The sequence below is a fragment of the Phaethon lepturus genome, unplaced genomic scaffold, assembly GCF_000687285.1.
Source record: "Phaethon lepturus isolate BGI_N335 unplaced genomic scaffold, ASM68728v1 scaffold18237, whole genome shotgun sequence".
Taxonomy (NCBI): Eukaryota; Metazoa; Chordata; class Aves; order Phaethontiformes; family Phaethontidae; genus Phaethon; species Phaethon lepturus.
In genome coordinates, this window is record NW_010552752.1 from 13,073 (window position 1) to 32,479 (window position 19,407).

Genomic DNA, 19,407 nt, shown 5'->3' on the forward strand with positions numbered 1-19,407 from the left:
AATTATTTTGTATAGGACATTTATACAACATATGGTGAGCTGCTATGTGAACAGCTTAATGACTAAATTATGTTAATCTTTCTTGCCATATTTACTTTTCATTTAAAAAAACAGTGTTTTCAAATTTTTATTTTACTTTTTTGATCGTGGCTAGATATAAGAAAGGTGTAGGTCATCTCTGAGAAGCCGTGACAGTGATCCAAGGTTCCTCAGCTGTGCAGTGTACATAACACAGATGTTGGGAGAGTCATCTGTCAGCTATGCCTCTCCTATGGAGTTAAAGTTCTAGGGGGAAAAGAATTCGACACAGTGCTGTCACTGTTACATTTTCACAATAGAAGAGCATGCAAATATTCAACCTCCTGCTTAGCAGTAGTGCCCTGTCTAATGTCTGTGCTGGTTAGAATAAAAAAATAGTGGGTGCATCTAGGGCTCATGGATCTGACAAAGGTCATGCTATGCTGGGCATTTGAATTGGAAATTGTCTGGACTTAGATTTTATAAAGCTCCCACTGTTGTCGGGGAAAATTTCAGCAGGGTTTTGTCCCTAGAGAGGCCTCTTAGGCCCTTTTCTGTCCTATGAATGAATTTAGATGTGAGGGTTTCTCCTGCCTTAAAACTGTTAAGTTCATTTTGCATACATCCCCAGAGAGAAAAACTGGCAGATGCTTTTGTCTTGGAAGTGTTTAAAAGAAAACTGCAGAACAGGAACAAGGGAGAGAAGGGGCCCTGTGTGGAGTCCCAGAACATTTTGGAAATGGCCAATACGCAGTTTTCATCAGTACTAAGGCGGGGCGCAATATGGTGCCTGTAGCTCACTAGGGAATATGAATGTTGATTAAGCATACTCCCAGGCTTTGAAATCCTGAAAGCAGTGTCAGAATAATGGATGTTGAGCAAATGTCAAGCATTTGTTAATTTCTCTGTTATTTGGAGTTTATCTACCATGATCAATCAAATAAACTAGTGCTGCTCTGTTGTGGCATGTGTCATTGATATGGTGATTAGGTGGCTAGAGAGGCCTTCTGCCCTTTTTTTTTTTAATCCAGGTAACAGATTACATATGAACAGCCATAACTTTAAGTTAAAGATTTGTTTGGGGTTGGTTTAGTGGAAAGTGGTGCATTAACAAAGTACTTTGGGGTACTGAGAGAAAAAAGTATTTGCATATTTGCTGTGCTAAAAGTTACATTCATGCCATTTTTTCCATTTTGGCCTTAAAGCTTTAGTGTTGTGGGGAAGGAGAAGTTGCTACTAAATGAAAGTTGACAAAGGAGACTTTTACTTAAAAGGAGAAGTTTGAAAACAAAAGATATCCACCCCAAATTAGTATTAATGTATGGCTTAGCCCCCTTCTTCCTCTAAGTCTTTTGGTTTCTGCAAACTAGGTCTCAACATCCCTGTTTTTGATTGGGAAGCATGTTCAGATGCCCTTTAGTTAAAAGTGAAGGGGGTGACTCTTTGACTTTTATAAGAATACACACTCTTATAAGAATATATGAGAGAAGTTGTTAGTTACTGACTAACATGCAGAAATATAAACAGTCCAGTTCAGAATTTTTTTTTATCCATCTTCTCAATTTCCACTGTTTTCTGATGTCCTAGTTCTGATTTGCCACTCCTAGAAGTTAGGTAACATAAAAATACCTGGTATTTAAATATGAAGATCAAATTAAAAATAATCCGAAGGAGGAAAAGGCTCTGTGGTCTTTTCTGCTTTACTGTAATATATAAAGAGCTTAAAACGGGAGAGGATACGGTTGGGATGTTTTGTGTGAGGCCCTTTTGAGAGCTGCCTGAAGAATGTTAACAGTCAAATTTCACTGAATTCCAGTGAAGTTTAATTACACCTTCTCATGGTGTTGTTTTTTTCTTTTTTTTCAAAATTTACTCCTTATGTGCTTAATATAAAGATGGCAATGTATATTTTTCTTATGTTTTTGACAACTCCCAGAAATTTAAGAAGTGTCGGTGAGTCATGCCATACGACTTGATACATGTTGAGGTCATCTTCAGTTTATTTTAACATAGAACAAATGTTTGATGTGGAACTAGTTTTCCTTCCTCCTTGGCTCCATTCTACCAAGACTGGTCAAATTTTGGTGCTTAATGAAGGTGATGTACTATGGTGAACCTATTGGACTATTTACATCGGAGATGATTCTGTTCAGTTAGTGCATGGAACAAGAGTTCTGGAAACCCAACCTTTTCTGCAGCACTGTAGGAAGCAAAGTGTGTAGTCATCATATGGATTTTGAGAGCAGTGCAAAGAACATAAAAAAATAAATACCCTGGAAAGAGGGGGAAGGGAAAGGAAATTCTTCTGGTAGGTATGGAAAAGGTTAGAGAAATTTTAGGATAGAATAATGTAATATTGTGATCACCTCTTGTCCAATGTTCCCTTCATACTGCTTGCCAGTTGTAGGTAGGCAGCTTTTTAAAAAACAGGAATGCTGGAAGACCACTACTAAAAAGAACAGCTGGGCTTCCTTCCTAGTGAGTTTCTGCCTTCTTTCCAATGAGAAGTTAGTGGAATTAAATTAGTTTATTCCCTCTATGGCACAGTAAGCTGTACCCCTGGGGCTGAAAGTAGACTTTGTAAATATCTACATATATGGTACAATAACTTATAGATACAAGGCAAAGTACTGTACTGTCAGCTAGGTAGATAGGCAAAAATTACTTCCTTTTTTCCCTTTTGTTTTCTGAGTAGCTTTAAAATCATAAAGTTTTAAATGATAAACACTGTTTAGGGCTTAAGACTAAAAATCTCAAGGGGGCTAGCTGTAAATGGATTCATTTCTTGCCTCAAATCTGTATCATTCCCAAAATTGGAATTTACTTATAACTACTCTTCTGTGTCACGCATGTTTGATAGAGCTAAAATTCTGTAAATTATATACTGTATGGGAAAAAATAATAAGATCCTGACTTGTTTAAGGAATTAACAATTTTGATTGGATTACTGGAAGCTTTTTTGACTTAAGGTGTTCACTTTTTACCCTGGAGATAGCTATGCAACAGTGTGTGTGCTTGACATGTGATGCATGCAAATGCTAAATACAGTAGCAGCATGAGGCAAGTGTCATTAACAGTAATTTATGTAATGAAAGCCACCTGGCTGTCTTCATAATTAATTGCTTGTAAATAATAAATTTAAATATAATTTATAGTTTTCTAAATTTGATTATATATTTTTAGGAGCAAATTGTTTAAGGGTGTTTGGGGATTTATTTAGTTTCAAATTGGCACAGATACGCCTTTTACATACAGGCTAATTTTTTAACATAAAATGAACAGTCTAATTAGTGTCAAATTGCCATTCTCTCATAAAAATAGTTTTCTAAAATTAAATTTAAACACCTAGTTTATACAGGACAATATAGATTTGAAGAAAAAAAATACAAAGTAGAATGATTTTGCCATTCTCCACAATCAGGAAATTTAAGACTGGAGTGTGAAAAACTTCCCTTGACAAGGTATTCTATGATCTGATTCTTTTCCTGGGGGAAGGGGAAGTAGCATGATAGAGTTATCCAAACAAAATGAGGAAGATGAACACAAAATGTATATATCAAATATTTCTTTCCAGTAATAGACTATTAAGTGGATGTTTTTTTCAGTTTATGGCTCTTGGCTCTATCAAGAGGGCAAATAGGAAAGGTGAGGGATAAATCCTTGGTTTAAATTGTAGCTTCTTTGCCTTAACTACTTGTTGAGATCCATTGCTGTTGCAGCTTATGAGCATCTTTCTTTGCACAACTGCCATCCAATATTACAAGTTTTGTGTATTTTTGTCTAATGGTTCAACAATTAGATTGAGGTGCTAAGAGAAAGAGTTCAAACTTGCAGACATGTTTTCTGTATAATCTTAACTGAAGTAAATTGAAATAAAGTGTGGATGATGTACAGTTAAGTGCAAACAAGGAATTTGCAGAGGGTTGTGTGGGTTTTTTTCCCCTCTTAGTCTCTGGTATGCTGCTCTGTGCCTCTGCTTTGGGATGTGTTCACTGATTCTTTCGTGGATATTAAGAAACTTCCCTTCTTGCTATATAACTTGGAGTCGTTGAGGACAAGGACATAGCAAATCACCTGCTTATGTTAGTCTCAACTTTGCTTTTTTATTTAATTTTCTGAGAAATTTTATTGGTAGAGTTAAAAGGAGAATTTTAGAGAATACCAGGAGGTGGAAATGTGGAGGACAAGTACTATGAGTATCAAGATGTATGTGGGAGGTAAGCCCTATTTGACTCCTATCAGTTTCTTTTTATCAATGGACTCCCTGACTAGATGATCAAAGGTTACCAGAGAAGTTCTGGTATGTGTAAGGTGAAAAGATTCGATTATCATTGAAGCCTGATGTCAGAATATTTGAGTTTTCATTTCGTGTTTTAGCACTGACATTGTATTTTTTTAAACCTGTGTTGTGAATATATTTTGGTTCTGTATTGCATCTGAAAATATTCTTCAGCTTGAAAATTGAACCTTATAGAATAGTTTTATGTTTTTATGGAAGAAACTTTACTTAAAACATTAGTGAAAGAGTATTTACTTACAAAGGTCTCTGTTTGGGTTTGGCATTTAAAGTAGATTTCAAACATTCATGCAACAAGCACTGTGCTGTTTAACTCTGAGAAGAAAAAATACCATGATATCTCAAGCAAATTACTATCTGTAAGAAGACCAAAAAGTAGTTTTTTTTCATTTGGAAATACCACTCCTCTGTTCCTGTGTTTTCAGAGTTCCATTTTTAACCATGATGTCTGCCAATGTTTATCCACTGTTAAAGCATAATGTTGTTCTCATCATAAGCATATAAATGTCAATGGAAAATCTGTGTCTTTATTCTGATTTCTTTTTTCATTTTGGGGGCTTGGTCAGAAATACTTTGTAATAATTTGAATATGGCATATTTTGAGTTACACTTGTATTACTGCTGTTGAAAACTAGATTTTTGTGGTGTGGGTGAAGGAAGGTGGAGTTATCTCTGTGAAGACCTAGCATTATTTTATGATCATTGCCTGTATTGATAATTTGTATTTACTTCTGCATTTTGCTTTTTTCATGTCTGATACAGATTGTTCATAGTCTGCAGTTGTTTTAAAATATATTGGCCGTTACAACAGACACCAAAAAATGAGGTGTCTACAGGAAGGATTGGTGCCCTGTTCTTAAAGGAGCTTCTAAGTCTTTCTAAATGAAAAATCATTCAAACAGTATCTAATACTGGCAATTTTCCTCTGTCTGCTGCTAGAACTTATTGGCCAACTAGGTCAGACATTATTAAAGTTCAAGTGGCCCAGTGGGAAAAGTAATGGCCTTATGCTACTATGAATTTTAAATGCTGCCATTTCTATGTATTGCACCATCATCTGTTCTCGCACATCACTAAATTGTATAGAAGTTGTGGGACCAACCAGTGTCAAGGTCATAGAAGTGATGACTCTTCTCAAGTAGCCTTCTCGGAGCTTTGTCATACAGTTATTCTCATAACCCTGGCTATAGGCAGCAAAGTTGTATGCACATGCCTGCCTTTAACCTTTTTATTATCATTAGATAGTGTAAGCCTGCAATGCAGGATGTCTTTTTCCTTGCACTCTTATCTTTTGATCCTACCAAAGGTATGAAATCAACTTTGATGCAAAGACAATTTTTTTTAAGTGATTTGTATTTAAACCTTTTGAGTTTGGCTGTTATACAGTTTATTGAACTGAATATTGGAGAATTTAAAAATTGATTAGTGCTATAGTTCTCCAGATGACCTTGCATTTTATCTTGATTTTAAATGTGATGATACTAAGTCTGAAATGAGCTATCAGCAGGTACTTCTTGTCAAATATATATATATATATATATGTGAATTGAATTTTTATACTATTAATATATTTGTAATGGGATTATTTCCCCAACAGCACTGCACTGGCTTTCTAGTTCCCAAAGCAGTAGCTACTGATAATGTTTCATTGTATGGAAGGCTGCTTATGCAGAGATAATAAAACTGGTTTTGTATCCCAGACTTGAACTGGGGTACTGGTATAGCCAGAAAGCTGTTATTGGAAGATAGCCACTTCACAGAAGTTACCATGTTGTAAGTAAAGGCTTAGGTACTTTTATGTCACTTAGTTACTGCAATTCAAACTCTTACATTGATTTAAACACATGTTGACACACACATGTGCGCACACATATATATATATAGACACATATTGATTCAGCTTAAAATGGTAGTTCACTGACTTCCGATAAATCAATGTTAGATATGTGAATGATAAAGTACAAATGTGTACAGAGACAGTAATCTGCTTTTTGAGAATTTTCATTCAGAGAAGTGACCACAAGCATATTAAAAATCTTGGGAAGATTTTAATATTAAAAGCTGCAGTGAAGAGAGGTTAAAGCCATAACTATTCTAGAGGCAGTGAGTCTCCCTCGTTCCATGTTCTTCAGAGCTTGGATGCATATAAGCTTAGCGGTTCTCAACAAAGGCCTACCAAAGCTTATTTCTGAGCCTTCCTGGGTCCTCATGTGGAACCATTCGGGCTGCTAAGAGCCTTTTTCCTGTCCTGACAATCCTGACACATAGAAGACATTCTGAGAATCCACTAGTTGTCACCTCCTCTCGGGTGGGAAGTTCACAGTCAGGCTGGCTTTAGTTGTTTTACAGGTGTAACTGCGGTGCTTGTTAGCCTACATCCTGCAGTTCTGGGAAGCCATGGAGGCTTTGTGCATCCGTGCATGTGTTACACCTTTGAGCCGATGCTGCTAGATCTCTTTGAAATCCATTGTTGACAGAGTTTTTAGAAATAAGAGTGGACTGGTTAGCATGTGATGGGCAGTATAGAAACAAACATTCTGAAATTTCAGGATAGCGATAAGGAGGATTCCCCTCCCACCCCCAGTCATTTAAATTCGTCAAAAATATATATTTCTTTTCTCACATAGATTCTTAGTCCGGCATGGCAGCACCATGCAATTCTAGCCCTAGGTTGTACGTATTACCTTTATTTTAAAGCTCAATATTGCATTGGTAAAAATATTTTAAAACTTATTATACATGGAAAGGACAAGAATTCTTTTCCAATTATTAAAAATGCGAGACTCTTGCTTTCTGCTTCAGAACATTTCATGAAGGAATATGACTAGCACTACATACTCATGCTGGAGACTGTAGAAGAAAAGAAACCATTTCTCCCCCCTACCTGAATTCCTACAATAGCTAGGTGCAGTGTTGTATGTACTTCCAAGAGAAGGTTTGAACCTGCTGATTTGGGATTTCACATGTAACAGCTTCTGAATTTTGGAAAAGCAGCTCCTGCCCCCACACTCAGTTTTTTAATCAATATATCTATTGTCTTAAGGTGGAATGTTCCATTTTGTGAAAGGGAAGCAATGTTCTTTGTAGATTTCATTTGTTTTAAAAGAACCCATCAAGGCTATTCTATATATATAATACCTATTTCTCTTTTTTTTTTTTTTTTAAACAGATTTCTCTAGATACTCTTCCTTTGTTCCATCGTAAAATACATGAAATGTAAAGCTGAATTTTTAGTCTTTCTATTTTAGGCAAAATGTGAAGTTAAAGATAAGGGAAAGGAAATTAATTTTAAAATTAATAGATGAACAAGTGGAAACTTGGCTTTGTACCTAAGATTTTATGTTTTCAGTAATCTCAGAAAACAAAGTATAAAGTATAAGTTTTATCTTATCCCTAAAGAATTAATTATCTGCAAGGGCTGGTAATATAATATTTGCAGAAGTTGTCATGTTTGGATTTTCTCCTGGTGAGGCTGTAGTAAATAGCAAATATTAAGTTGGACAGCACCCCAAATCTTGGCTAGATTTACAAGCCTGCTTTGTTGAGAAGATGATCTGATCCGATTAAATTCATCTTGTCCTTACTAGCTGCTTCTTGGACAGAGTTTTATATCAACTCTAGTTAGGAGGCACCGATCTGCATCATCATATTATCTATTACTAGTTTATATACGAATATTCATTGCAAAACAAAACATTTCTGAAATACTCTCCAAGGATGTTAGCATTCCTCCTTTACCAAATTTTGGGATTCATTTGAAGAGAATGGTCTAAATTTTATTCTTACCTATTAAATGACCAAAAGGCATATTCTTTAGCACCGAACTTGCAGTTGTCAATTTAGCTTAACTGATCTCCAAGTTCTTAGGGATAGTCTATCTCTTGTCCTGGTCTGACTTGGGCATCCCATGCTAAATGTGGATGGACTTTGATTTAGAACTTAGAAATGACATTTCATTTTTTAAAAATAAAACTTATTTTCTTAAAATAAGAGGGCATTTTGTAGCAGATTTTAGATTGCGCAGTTTTCTGCCTAAATCCAGTTACGTATTGACAAGAGCACAAAGTTATTTAGGTGGAAGTATGCCACCAACATCAACACAGGGTAACAAAAGGTAAGTTTGTTCATTATGGATGCTGATGTACAAGAAAAAAGAGGATATTTGAAGAGCAAGGCTGGTTGCTTTGAAGAGAGCTCTGGGAATTAGATCCATTATCATCTGGAATTGCAGAAGAAAATGTTTCTATGAAAGTGGCTGCTACAGAACTTAAGAGGAAAATTTGATTGTTTTCCTGGAAAATAGATTTAGTTCTACAAGCTGGATAACAAGTTAATTTATTAATTATTTAAACTAGGTAGTACTCGGAATTATGGGGGGGGGGGGGGGGGGGGGGAGGGGTTGTTTCAGGAAAAACAGCAGATCTGTACCTTGGCTCTACAATTGGTTCCCGACAAAAGCGCTTGCTCAACACAAACGTGTCTTTATCCATAGCCTTCTAGTAAGCCGTGGGGCTTACTATAAAGTTTAGTCTGTAAGAGGCAATAATAGAGCACTGAAATGTTATTTTGAATAAAAGGTATTTTCAGTGTTTTGTTTGTTTTCCTGGTTATCGCAGCTATATTAATTTGTCTGCTCATTTGCTGCTTTGAAACCCTATCTAGAAGCATCAGAGGACGGATGGAGCACTAGGAATTTAGCTGCTCCTGTAGAAGTAATGATAACTTACATGGCAGTAACCCTGCTGTCAGTATCAGCATTTGTGATCATACTGTCGTGCAACGCAAATGCATGTTCCTGTCTTCTGTCCCCTCTCCAAGTATACAGTGCTGGCTTTCTCAGCACTTTCCAAAACCATGATGTTTGTTTTCGGTCAGTGGCATCTTGCAATAGATGTTCCACCCATGTTTTGAGGAGCTATTTTGTTTTGCCAAGATGTTGTGGCAGTGGAACTGTGGCAAGGAAAAGCTGAGTGGCAGTAAGTGGTTTTAGCGTTTAGGAGGGGAACTGCGTTAACCAGAAGAAACATGGAAGCAGCCATGTGAAGATATAAATCCAGTTCTTGGGAAGGAACAAGATCTTCTGGTAGTAAGGCTTGAAATTCTTTGAATGGTACTATTGAAATAATTCTCTTTGTCACAGTCATAATGTTTTTGGACTGCAATCCAGTATATATCCAACTTACTCAGTTATTGGACTAAATTTTTTAGTGTTCTGGAAAGTCCTAGGTGATCTGAATAATTGGAAGCATAGGAGGGGAGTGTTGGACTAAACTGAAGAAGAGCAAAATTCAAGGACACCAAGGGAACAAATAGTGTGGACAAGAGTCAGGAGTGTGAAGAGAGGGATAATGGTCCTAATTCTTTCTGATATGTCTGTGGGTATAATAGGATGATAGTACAGTAAGTACACTGATCATACTGGGAATAGTCTAAAAATACAAAAATTGGTGTATCAGTGGGAGAGAACTCAAACCAGAAATCCAGTTAAATTCTGTCCTGTTTGGGTTTGGTTTTTTACACATCTTTTCTCTAAATTCAGTTCTACCATTATGACCATGTAAATCTGCCAGATAATAATAGTTACGTGGAGAGCCATTAGGGGGCCATATGTATCCAACTTATTTATAGCCTGCAGCGTTTTTTTAATAAATCAAGTTGAAATACCTTAGCTTTGCATATGTATATAGCCTGTGTAAGTATATAATCTTAATTTCTTTTGTTTGTTCACCTTCTAATGATTACATGTGCATGTTGAAGGTTGCCATAATTGGATGGTACACCTTTTGGGGAGGCATGTCAAATGATATATATTTAAGAATACTTAAATTCTTGACTATATTGTAATCCATTAATTTCATAAATCTGGTCAGTTTATGTTGCTATCATTTTTCTACAGTTTTAACATTCAGTCAGTGAGTACTCAGGGTGAACATTCTCACGTGTAAAATACTGGAGATCAAGGCTCAGCTTACTGCTGTCACACAGATGTGCTGGGCAGGCAAGCCCAAAATACAGTGTTATGGTAAAGACGCTGGAAGCACAGATATGTGTAAGACAACTAGTAAGCTCTTTATATAGCACTGCATTCATCTACTTGCTTTGTTGCTAATGCTTCAACTGGCTGGTTTAGAGGTAACATTTTGTATTGTGCTGCATAGACATACCCTCTGTTTAAACCTGAGAAAACCATTTAGTCATTCTGTCCCTCAGTTTTCCCTTTTGAAAATGGGAGTAAGTCTTCTTTATCTTAAATCAGTATTTCAAAGATGTGAAAAATGCAAGGAGAAGGGCCATTTAAGTATGGAGAGAACATTTACATTTAATATACATATGATGTGATACAGGTGTTAAATTCACATACAAGAAATCTGGCAGAAAAGTAAGACTTTAGGCATTGCTGAATCTTTGAACTACCTATGCTATGTCATAGTAGGTAAGTTAACAAAAGTAAAAATTTTAATTATTCATAATGCTTTGCTGTACCATAAAACTCGATTTATTGAGACTATAATTTGTTCAAGTTGCATGTAGTAGGAAAATATATCAGGAGTAATTAATTGTATTCAGGATGTGATGAGGTAGATATATCCACAGAGGACAATTGAAAACAGTAGCGGTGTGGTATTGATTGCCTTTCAGAGGGAAAAAAAAGACTTGTCCCATTTTTAAATGTTAACAATTCAGAGAGAAAAATTCCCATTTGGGAAGAATGCTTTCCAGGTTGCTTCATTGCCAGGTGTTTGACATTGAGTGGAGCCTTAGATGAATGAAGCTTATGGCAGCTTTTGGAAATGACCGACTCCGGGGAATCTCGGCTTCCTGCTGTGAAAGTTTCTATTTTCAAAGCACATCAGTTTCAGTGGGAATGTTCCAGTGGTCCCATATGCTACTTCTGACAGAGGGGGAAGTTTTTAACCTGAATATGAGACAGCTACTGAAGAGGTTCCCTTGCTGCTAACAAAATGAATTTCAATATGTTGCCAGTGAAAAAGCGGCATGTTCCCAACTGCTGATGGAATTTAACTCCATCAATTATTAATGGAAATTTTGCTTTGTTTTGCCTGTTCCCTTTTAACTCGGCTACCTGCTCCTGATAGGACTTTGTGGGTTCTGAAGCTGAAAAAGGAATCACCCAAACAATATGCTCGTTTGCTTTGAAACTCTTGCTATATTTTCCTCCCCTCCCTCGTACGCTCTCTCCTTGACCTAGCAGCAGGAAGCCTTTGTCTGAGGTGTTCATCTGGAACAACTTTTCCACACTTGTTTTCATGTTCTGTTAGATTACAGGGCAGCAGGCCTACCTTTGAAGCTCCCTTCTCTTTTGTTTCTTTGCAGTGCACTCCAGTAATTAACTTTGTCCTTCTTTTATTTGTTCCAGTCAATCGCAGTCCACTCTGCTGAGCATCTTCTCCCAGGAGTACCAGGTTAGAAGTTTTCTCCTTTGTGAGGGTTGACAGGTGCCTAATTGAATGATGAATGTCCCTTTATTTCTTTGTAATTGAACTGCCAGCTTTCTGATTGGTTTGGAGGATGTTCCCTTTTCCACATCAAGCACCGCCTGAGTCTCAGTGGATGGCTGCCAAGCCTACCCATCCATCTGTCTAATAACATCTAGCCTTTGCTTATTTGGTGGACCTGTAATAAATTATGCTAAACCATTATTATTCTGACAATAATAATTTCCCTGTGTTGCGTGGTTCCATGTGCTAAATGTTTGCTGACTTGCACTGTCAGTGCTGCTTTCCATTGCTGACAGAGATGATGATAAATGACCATTGCCGGAGTGGCAGAAGGCAAGAGAGGGAGAAAATGGAGTCATTTATCATGAGATGACAGGTGTCAGTCAAGTGGCAAGTCTCTATGGAATTACTTTTTGTAGTTTTTCAAATAAGTTGTTTTTAAGCAATGTTCTTCCTGGTTAAAAATGCCAATTGAATTGTAAAACTAGAGTGCACCAGACTTAGATGGAATTGAATTGAGGGAAAATTAATACAAAGGTTGAAAGAGAGAACAAGGGTTTTTTTGCCCTCTGCAGCCTTCAGTAAACTTATTTAGATTCAATTATTGTGACCTTATTGGCTTTTACATATATGGTACATTGCAGTACAGTCTGAAGACGTTCAATTCAATAGGTAGATTGAATGTCATTTCTGTACAGAATCTAAAAACATAGTTCAGTTTATATATCAAAGTGTAGCCAAGGAATATGTGTTTGGGCAGTCATGATTTCTGTGTTTTGATCTATGACACCTTTGTAAGACTCTTCGTTTTTTCATTTTTCTAGAAACAAATCAAAAGAACACATGCCAAGCATCACACTGCTGAAGCTATTGAAACTTACTATCAAAGGTATGACCTCCTTACCACAGGTCAGAGTATCATAATAACTACTAATTGTTATGGCAATTATGAGTTAATTAGCTTATGAAGCTAGTTTTCTATAAAAGTAAATAAAAAATTTGGGCTGAGGAATACAGAATGGTTCACCTAAAAATGTTTTTCAGTGAAAATGCAAAAGTCTTTCAGCTTTTGGTCAGTCTAATTAAGAAAGGGTTTACTTCCTTGGCTCTAAGTCAGGATAAGCAACTATTTTTTACAGTGTATGTGATCACATTTATTATATATTGTCTATAGTTTGTAATTACAGAATTTCTGTGTCAAAACTAATATTGATGGTAACTTCATTACAGCAAGGGAGCTTGTTCTGTTGTACAGTCGCTTGTACTTCTAAAACAACATCTGTGTTACATTACAAAAAGTTACATATTAAATTCATGTATTGCCAGTTAAAGCACTAATTTTTAGGTCACTCCTGTTTTAGCAACAGAAGTGTCAGAAATAGCTGTTAAGGGAGGATGAAAACCTTTATGTCATTTTACAATATATTACAATTGTTTGCGTCTTAAGCTAATAAATTATATTTGCTACACCTTATAGTTTGTCTGTTACTTCTATAGGCTTTACTAAAAACGTTGCAGTGACATAATTGGGGCATACTGATAACCGGTAAAGACCCAATTAAAATATTACATTGTAGACTGACATATCTGAGGAGCTTGCATGGCAAGTGAGTTCATACTTGTGATTATAAATGTCTGATATTTATGCTTAATATTAATCCATATGAATCAGGAAAATAAACAAAAAGCCTTCATTTGTAAACAATTAACTATGCTTCCACGGAGTCATATATTTAAAACCTAAGCACAGCCCGATTATATCAGACACCGATTTAGAATATCTAGTGTGAATTGTGCCATGTGGGGCACTTGATCTTCTTCTTTTAGTAGTTGTATTGTTCTGTAAATTTTGTACTGGATCGCGTTGCACTTTTTCTGGTGTTGATTTTTGTTTAGAAAGGATATTGGCTTAAAATTTTGTTGTGTTAATAACTATGTATATACAATACTATTCTTAATTGCTTTTCACTCACACAGTTTCAGTGAAGTGCCCTATGTTAATTGTAACCGCTGTGTAAGTAACCCCTGTCTTAGAACACATACAAATCGTTTAAATCACTTCTATGATGATTGTGTTACTAGTTCCAACAACTTAAACCTGAAACGTGGAACCAAATTTTGCTTTATGCAAAGCAGCAGTTGTATTGGTGTCAGTAAGGTTGTAGGTATGATTAAGTTTGGTTCACATCAGGTAGGAGGATTTGGTCTCGTGTCCCCTTCTGTACTGTCTGAAGTATGATAGCAGTACATAGCTTATGCATTATGCATGAAGCTGTATGGTGTTGGTAGAGAAAATCATTCTTTATGCTGTTTCTGGGTATTTCATATTGCAGATGTATTAACATGGCTGAATAAAATGCACATGTTTTAAAATCAGAGATGTTCTAGTTAATAGTGAAAAAACTCATCTCAGTCCTATTTTAGTAGATTTACTGTGAAGTATGTTTTGTAAGCTACAGGGGCAGATTACTTGAGTGAGAAGCCAGTTTGAAATGCTTCAAACTTAAACATGACAAACATGTCTTCTCCTCTGCTCTTTTGTAGCATCCATCTTACTGCTGTAAACCCCAGTCTGTGTGGTATGCTTCTTCCTATTCCCACCCACTTACAAGCAAATAATTGTACTCTATTGCTTTCCTAGGTCAGAAACTACCAAATTTTTAAGGTAGTCATTTCCAGTGGTCCCTGTTGGCAGCAAATAGAAGTACACTTGAGTCGAGTAGTTTCTGCTGCTCTGCTGAGGCTTAGGAGCCTTAAATTTAGGCAAACAGGAACGCAAATTACGAGAAGCATCAGCAAGCTTTTCAGAACGGTATTGCCATCAACACGTGAGGCCTGTTAGTCCATAATGGAATTGCCAGTAGCATTAGAAACATCGGACAAAATAATTACTCCATTGTCAGCTCTAGCTTTGCTGTTTGATCAGATAGATGCATGTTTTAGAACATTAATCTCAAGTAAATCTTCCTGGCTAGGTATCTTGTTTATGATCTCTCCTTTTTTTTGTTCTGTTATAAATTTTTGATGTTTAATGATACAAGAGGCATTTTGTTTTACAGGTTTTTTTTAAATGTAGAATTGAAAGAGGTTACAGAAGAAGCTTTTATAATTTCCTGTATTCATTAAGCCTCCAGAATAACTTGGAAACAAAAAGCCCTCTAATCCTCAGTGAAGAGGTTTATGTAAAGGTATTATACCCATTCCACAGAAAGGTAAAATGATAAAGAATTTTAATGTCTGTAACTAATGAGCAGAAGAGTGTCTTCTGATGGACAGATAATGATAGAGCTGGAAAGGCTGTGGCCTTATAATGATGTCAGTAATGATGTGCTGTAGGAATACAGATAGGATAAATGAGCAGGTTCAAATGTTGGTAACTATTGTTCTTTTTCACACTGCTGCAAAGCACAAAGGAACTTACAATAATATAGCTTCTTCCCATCAACTCCTGAGAACAGGTTTTAGGCATTATAGAAATGTAAGCATCAAACAATGAAAGTAACAGAGGTGGGGAAGCTGATCGTGTGTGATGTGATGGTCAGAAACATCACTCTGTATTCATAGTAGTCTAACACCCTTAACCAGAAACGTTAAGCCTTTGCCATTAGGATAATGGCTTTCTATCACCTTTTATTGGATCCTAAATATTTCTTCCTTTATTTTCGCTTTAGAATATTAATTTGATTGTTAGATTCTGATTTTGCTAAAGTAAGCCTTTAGTATTTAAAATACTGCCCAGTTGATAAGATCTGGATTAAATTTAAGAACTTACTGGTTTTTGCATAATAGTAAATTGAATAAGATACACAGTGTGCCATCATAGGTGAAGGTCACGTGGAACCCAAAATCTTTACTGTGAATGACAGAGGTTTATTTGTCTGTGATGCATCTTTTAAGTAGTAGAGGTATAATTTATTTGTACCTCATTAAGCCAAAAATGTTTTTAATTTCTTGATTTATTTTGGGTTTTACCAGTGACTTAACTGAGAATGATCTGTCTTGCAGATGAATAGGAGACAACCCTGGAGAGTTAGTAATTGTTTAAAATACTTATTTCTTAAAAGATTTCCCATTAAATGGTCTGTACTGAGGTATTTTCCCCCAAATGAAAGAGATTTACAAGGAATTCTGACGTGTATAAACTGGCCTTTTCTTGCCACTGCAGAATTACCTGGCTTTGTCTTTTCTAGGTACCTGAATGGGGTGATGAAAAATGCAGCTGCCCCTGTATTACTGGAGCTGGCCAATGAGGTAATCATCTTTACTTTTTTCTTTAATCTTGCAGTGTAAAACCTAAGGGGCATATCTATAGTGACTTTAGTGAGAAATGTAATTAACCTAAAAAAAATGGTTTCAAGGCACATTAGACATTTAAAATGGTTCCCCAGTCTGTTAGTACTTACAATAATTAGACAAAAAGCCCCATTTATTAATAAATCAGTTAATGTAATTAGTCTCTTAACTTCAAGGCAAATGTGTAAGAAACTCTGAATTTGTATTTTGCTGGAAATTTCAGACAGACCACAGGTCTGTAATGCACAAACTTACTAAAAATTCCCACATTGATTAAATGGAGTTGCATCAGTTTTACTTATATTTGATTCCTCATTTTTAATAACCCCTTTTTTTTTAATAATAGAAAGGGTTAAAACAGTGCATTTTCCTGACTCCATTTATTTCTGCTCATACAGATTAGAGGATAGCTAATGAAAACTGCTTAGTATAAAGCAATTAAGCAGAATAAATTCGTCAGTATAGCCATTCCTAGAAAAGCTGGTGTATGAAAAGTTGAGTACAGTTGCCATTAAAGTTTTGACAAATTTATTGATGCCGTTTATTAACTAGAATGTGAATCTGCCTTGGGATGCAAGGTGTTATTTGCACTAAAAACTGCTATCTAAAGCACTACCTTAAAGGAGATGTAAAAAGTCTGAAAGAATGGCAGTGAGCCTCCCAGAAAAAAATTTGATGAAATATGTACCCCTTAAACTCTAAAATATTTATTTACAATAATATTAACAATACCACAGCTGATATTCCTTGGAGCTGCTTATGCAACCCTTAAAGGGATAGAATGAAATGTATGCTGGTTTGTGTTGCATTTTAATAGAAAATGTAAGAAGGAGGCAGAAAATGAGTGTTTGCATTAAAAATGATATGGCACTATGAACATTAAGTGTTGCGATAGCAGCGAGTCCTACATGTTACATTAGTAAGAAGGAATGGTTTCTCTCTCATGTACATTGCTGCAGCCAGCAAATGAGCGATTACTAGAAGGTTTTAATGGTCTGTGAAGTGTCCACATATCCCGATCATACAGTCAGCATAGAATAAAGCGTTTATTTCATATTAGAGGTAATGTGGAGCTTCTTACTGCTTGTGAAAAAGCCAAGTATTAAAGTCCTGAGAATAGAATGTACTTTACATAAATAAGTGCAATCTTATTAAGAATTTAGGTAAACAACCTGATTCATGATATATGTTGCACTCATATTACATGGGAACTGTCATAAAAATATTGCAAGCATGAAGTAATGTATCTGTTATCTGTTCTTTGTATATTTTTTCGCATTGATTTAGAGATGATGCATATAATTTCTGACTCTAGTGAGCATATCTTTGTTTATATTACACTAATGCATTTTTGCAATTCAGATCAAAGATATCTGCAGTTCAGAAATAAATAAAAATTACATCTAAGAGAAGGGGAAGATATACAAAGAACCTACCTGCTTCTGATTTCGTAGTAGCAGGTGTATAAGAAAGGCAGTGCGTTTTGTGACTGCTGCCTAATGCATTAGGGAAATGTGGCAATAACCAGCACCAGATTACTGCTTCCAAACAATCAAGCTGCCATTTTTATATGATAGTTAATATTTAAATGACATACTCTTGCATCTGCTGACAATTGATGTAATGGTAATACTTTATGAGTCAATATATATTTAATCAGTGGAAACTGTAAAAATTGATGAGAAATATATAATATAGGTGCATTACAGTGTGTGGCAGCTCTGTTAAATAGGAAAAGCTCTATATTATCTTTTGGGGGGTTTTTTTGAAGGTTTGGGAAACTACTTTTAATATTTTTTTTTATTTTATTTGCCAGTTTCTTCATATTGTATATGTGGTGCAAAAGGACTAAAATAAATCTCATTTTTGTTAGATAGGAATAATAAAATTAGTCACTGTTCTCTTCATACAAATATTTTCAAGTGAGATTTGAAGCACTATGAATTTTACTTACATGCTAAATTCTGACATGAAGCATGATGGCCCTATTTCAAAGAAAGATGGACACATGATTAATATGAAAATTAGGGAGATGCAAGTACCTGAACTAATAAGGTAGTCCTTATTCAGGCTGGACTACCTTCAGTAATTTCACCATTTTTCATGTGTCAGCTCTGATGTGGGTTACTGGAAATAAGCAGCTCTGTAGAAAGCATTTCTCTCTACTTGGGGAATTTAAGGGCATCCAAGTACATACATATTTGGAAAAAATGTATGCACAAATGAAGCCACCTTTTTTTGCCTAGTTACTAAATCAAGATAAAATTTTTGTAGTAGTAATATTAAACTTGAAAACATGTCAAGAAAAATTCACTGTGACACTGTGAGAGCAAGATTTACTGTCTCATCGTTAAAATTCTGATTCACTAAAGGAGTATCATAATGGTATCTAAAAAGCTATTGTAATTTCAGGTGGACCTACACCATACATTTTCCATACATATAAAAACTATTGAAATGGAGGAATAGCTTTGTTAAAAAGGAAAATATAAACTCTAAAGAAATTTTGACCAAGTCCAACACATCTGCTTGAGATGTTGATATTAAGGATATGTGGTATCACTTGACGGGTGCCACATATAGTGAATATTCTCAGCAAAGGATCTGCACTTCTTTTCCTTGGCAGGTAACCTTACAAAAGGGATTTTACTGTCATCTTTGACAAAGAGTGGTTCAAATGCAAAATGTACAAACATAATAACCAGTAATATATGTAATCTACTTTATTTGGTTTTCCACTGGCTACTGTGGATTGCTGCTACACATTTGGTTCAAATAGATCAACTTAGTAATTGGGAAAAGTTACTGCTTCATCTATTTTTGCTCTTTATTTTTAATCTATAAGGAGATACAGTGCTGACAAATGTGTGTCTAAATGCATTTACTTCCTGAAATTCTCTTTTTATTTTTGTTGAGGTAAGGTGGACTTTGCCCCGTCATTGATGGCTCGTATTGTGTTAGAAAGATTTCTACAAGAAAAAGAGCAAGCCATCCGTAAGTACCTTAGTTGTGGGGTTTTGTTTTGTGTGTTTTTTAATTGTAGGATATGTCTGTTTCAACTTTTCTTCTGACTATGATATAAAAATAATAACAAAACATTGCAAGCGAGCTAATGAGGCTGGATATCTTCAGCAGTTAAACTATATGTAAAAAGACCACCCACAATTTAATACTAGCTAAATGAACGCTTTCTTTTTTTGCTCTTAGATTTTCAGAATACATGCCCTTTCAGTAAAATAAAGGGTATGGGGCTCACACTACACTATTTTAAAAGTCAGTAATTACAAAGAATACGTCTTAAAAATAAACCTAAGTTACTTTTTAATTTTGCAACATTGG

The 19,407-nt window shown here is 35.6% G+C and overlaps 1 protein-coding gene across 1 annotated transcript in view; it reads left to right on the forward strand.

The window, feature by feature from the left end:
* Positions 1–11,688: 11,688 nt before the first annotated feature.
* Positions 11,689–19,407, forward strand: part of LOC104624058 (chromosome unknown open reading frame, human C15orf41) — a gene marked incomplete at its 5' end in the record, with an annotated part of 42,840 nt that continues 35,121 nt past the window's right edge. Inside the window, 4 exons of the mRNA XM_010291321.1 lie at positions 11,689–11,739; positions 12,600–12,664; positions 15,966–16,026; positions 18,990–19,062. Coding sequence (XP_010289623.1) covers positions 11,689–11,739; positions 12,600–12,664; positions 15,966–16,026; positions 18,990–19,062 — 250 coding nt within the window. The remainder of the gene's footprint in view (positions 11,740–12,599; positions 12,665–15,965; positions 16,027–18,989; positions 19,063–19,407) is intronic.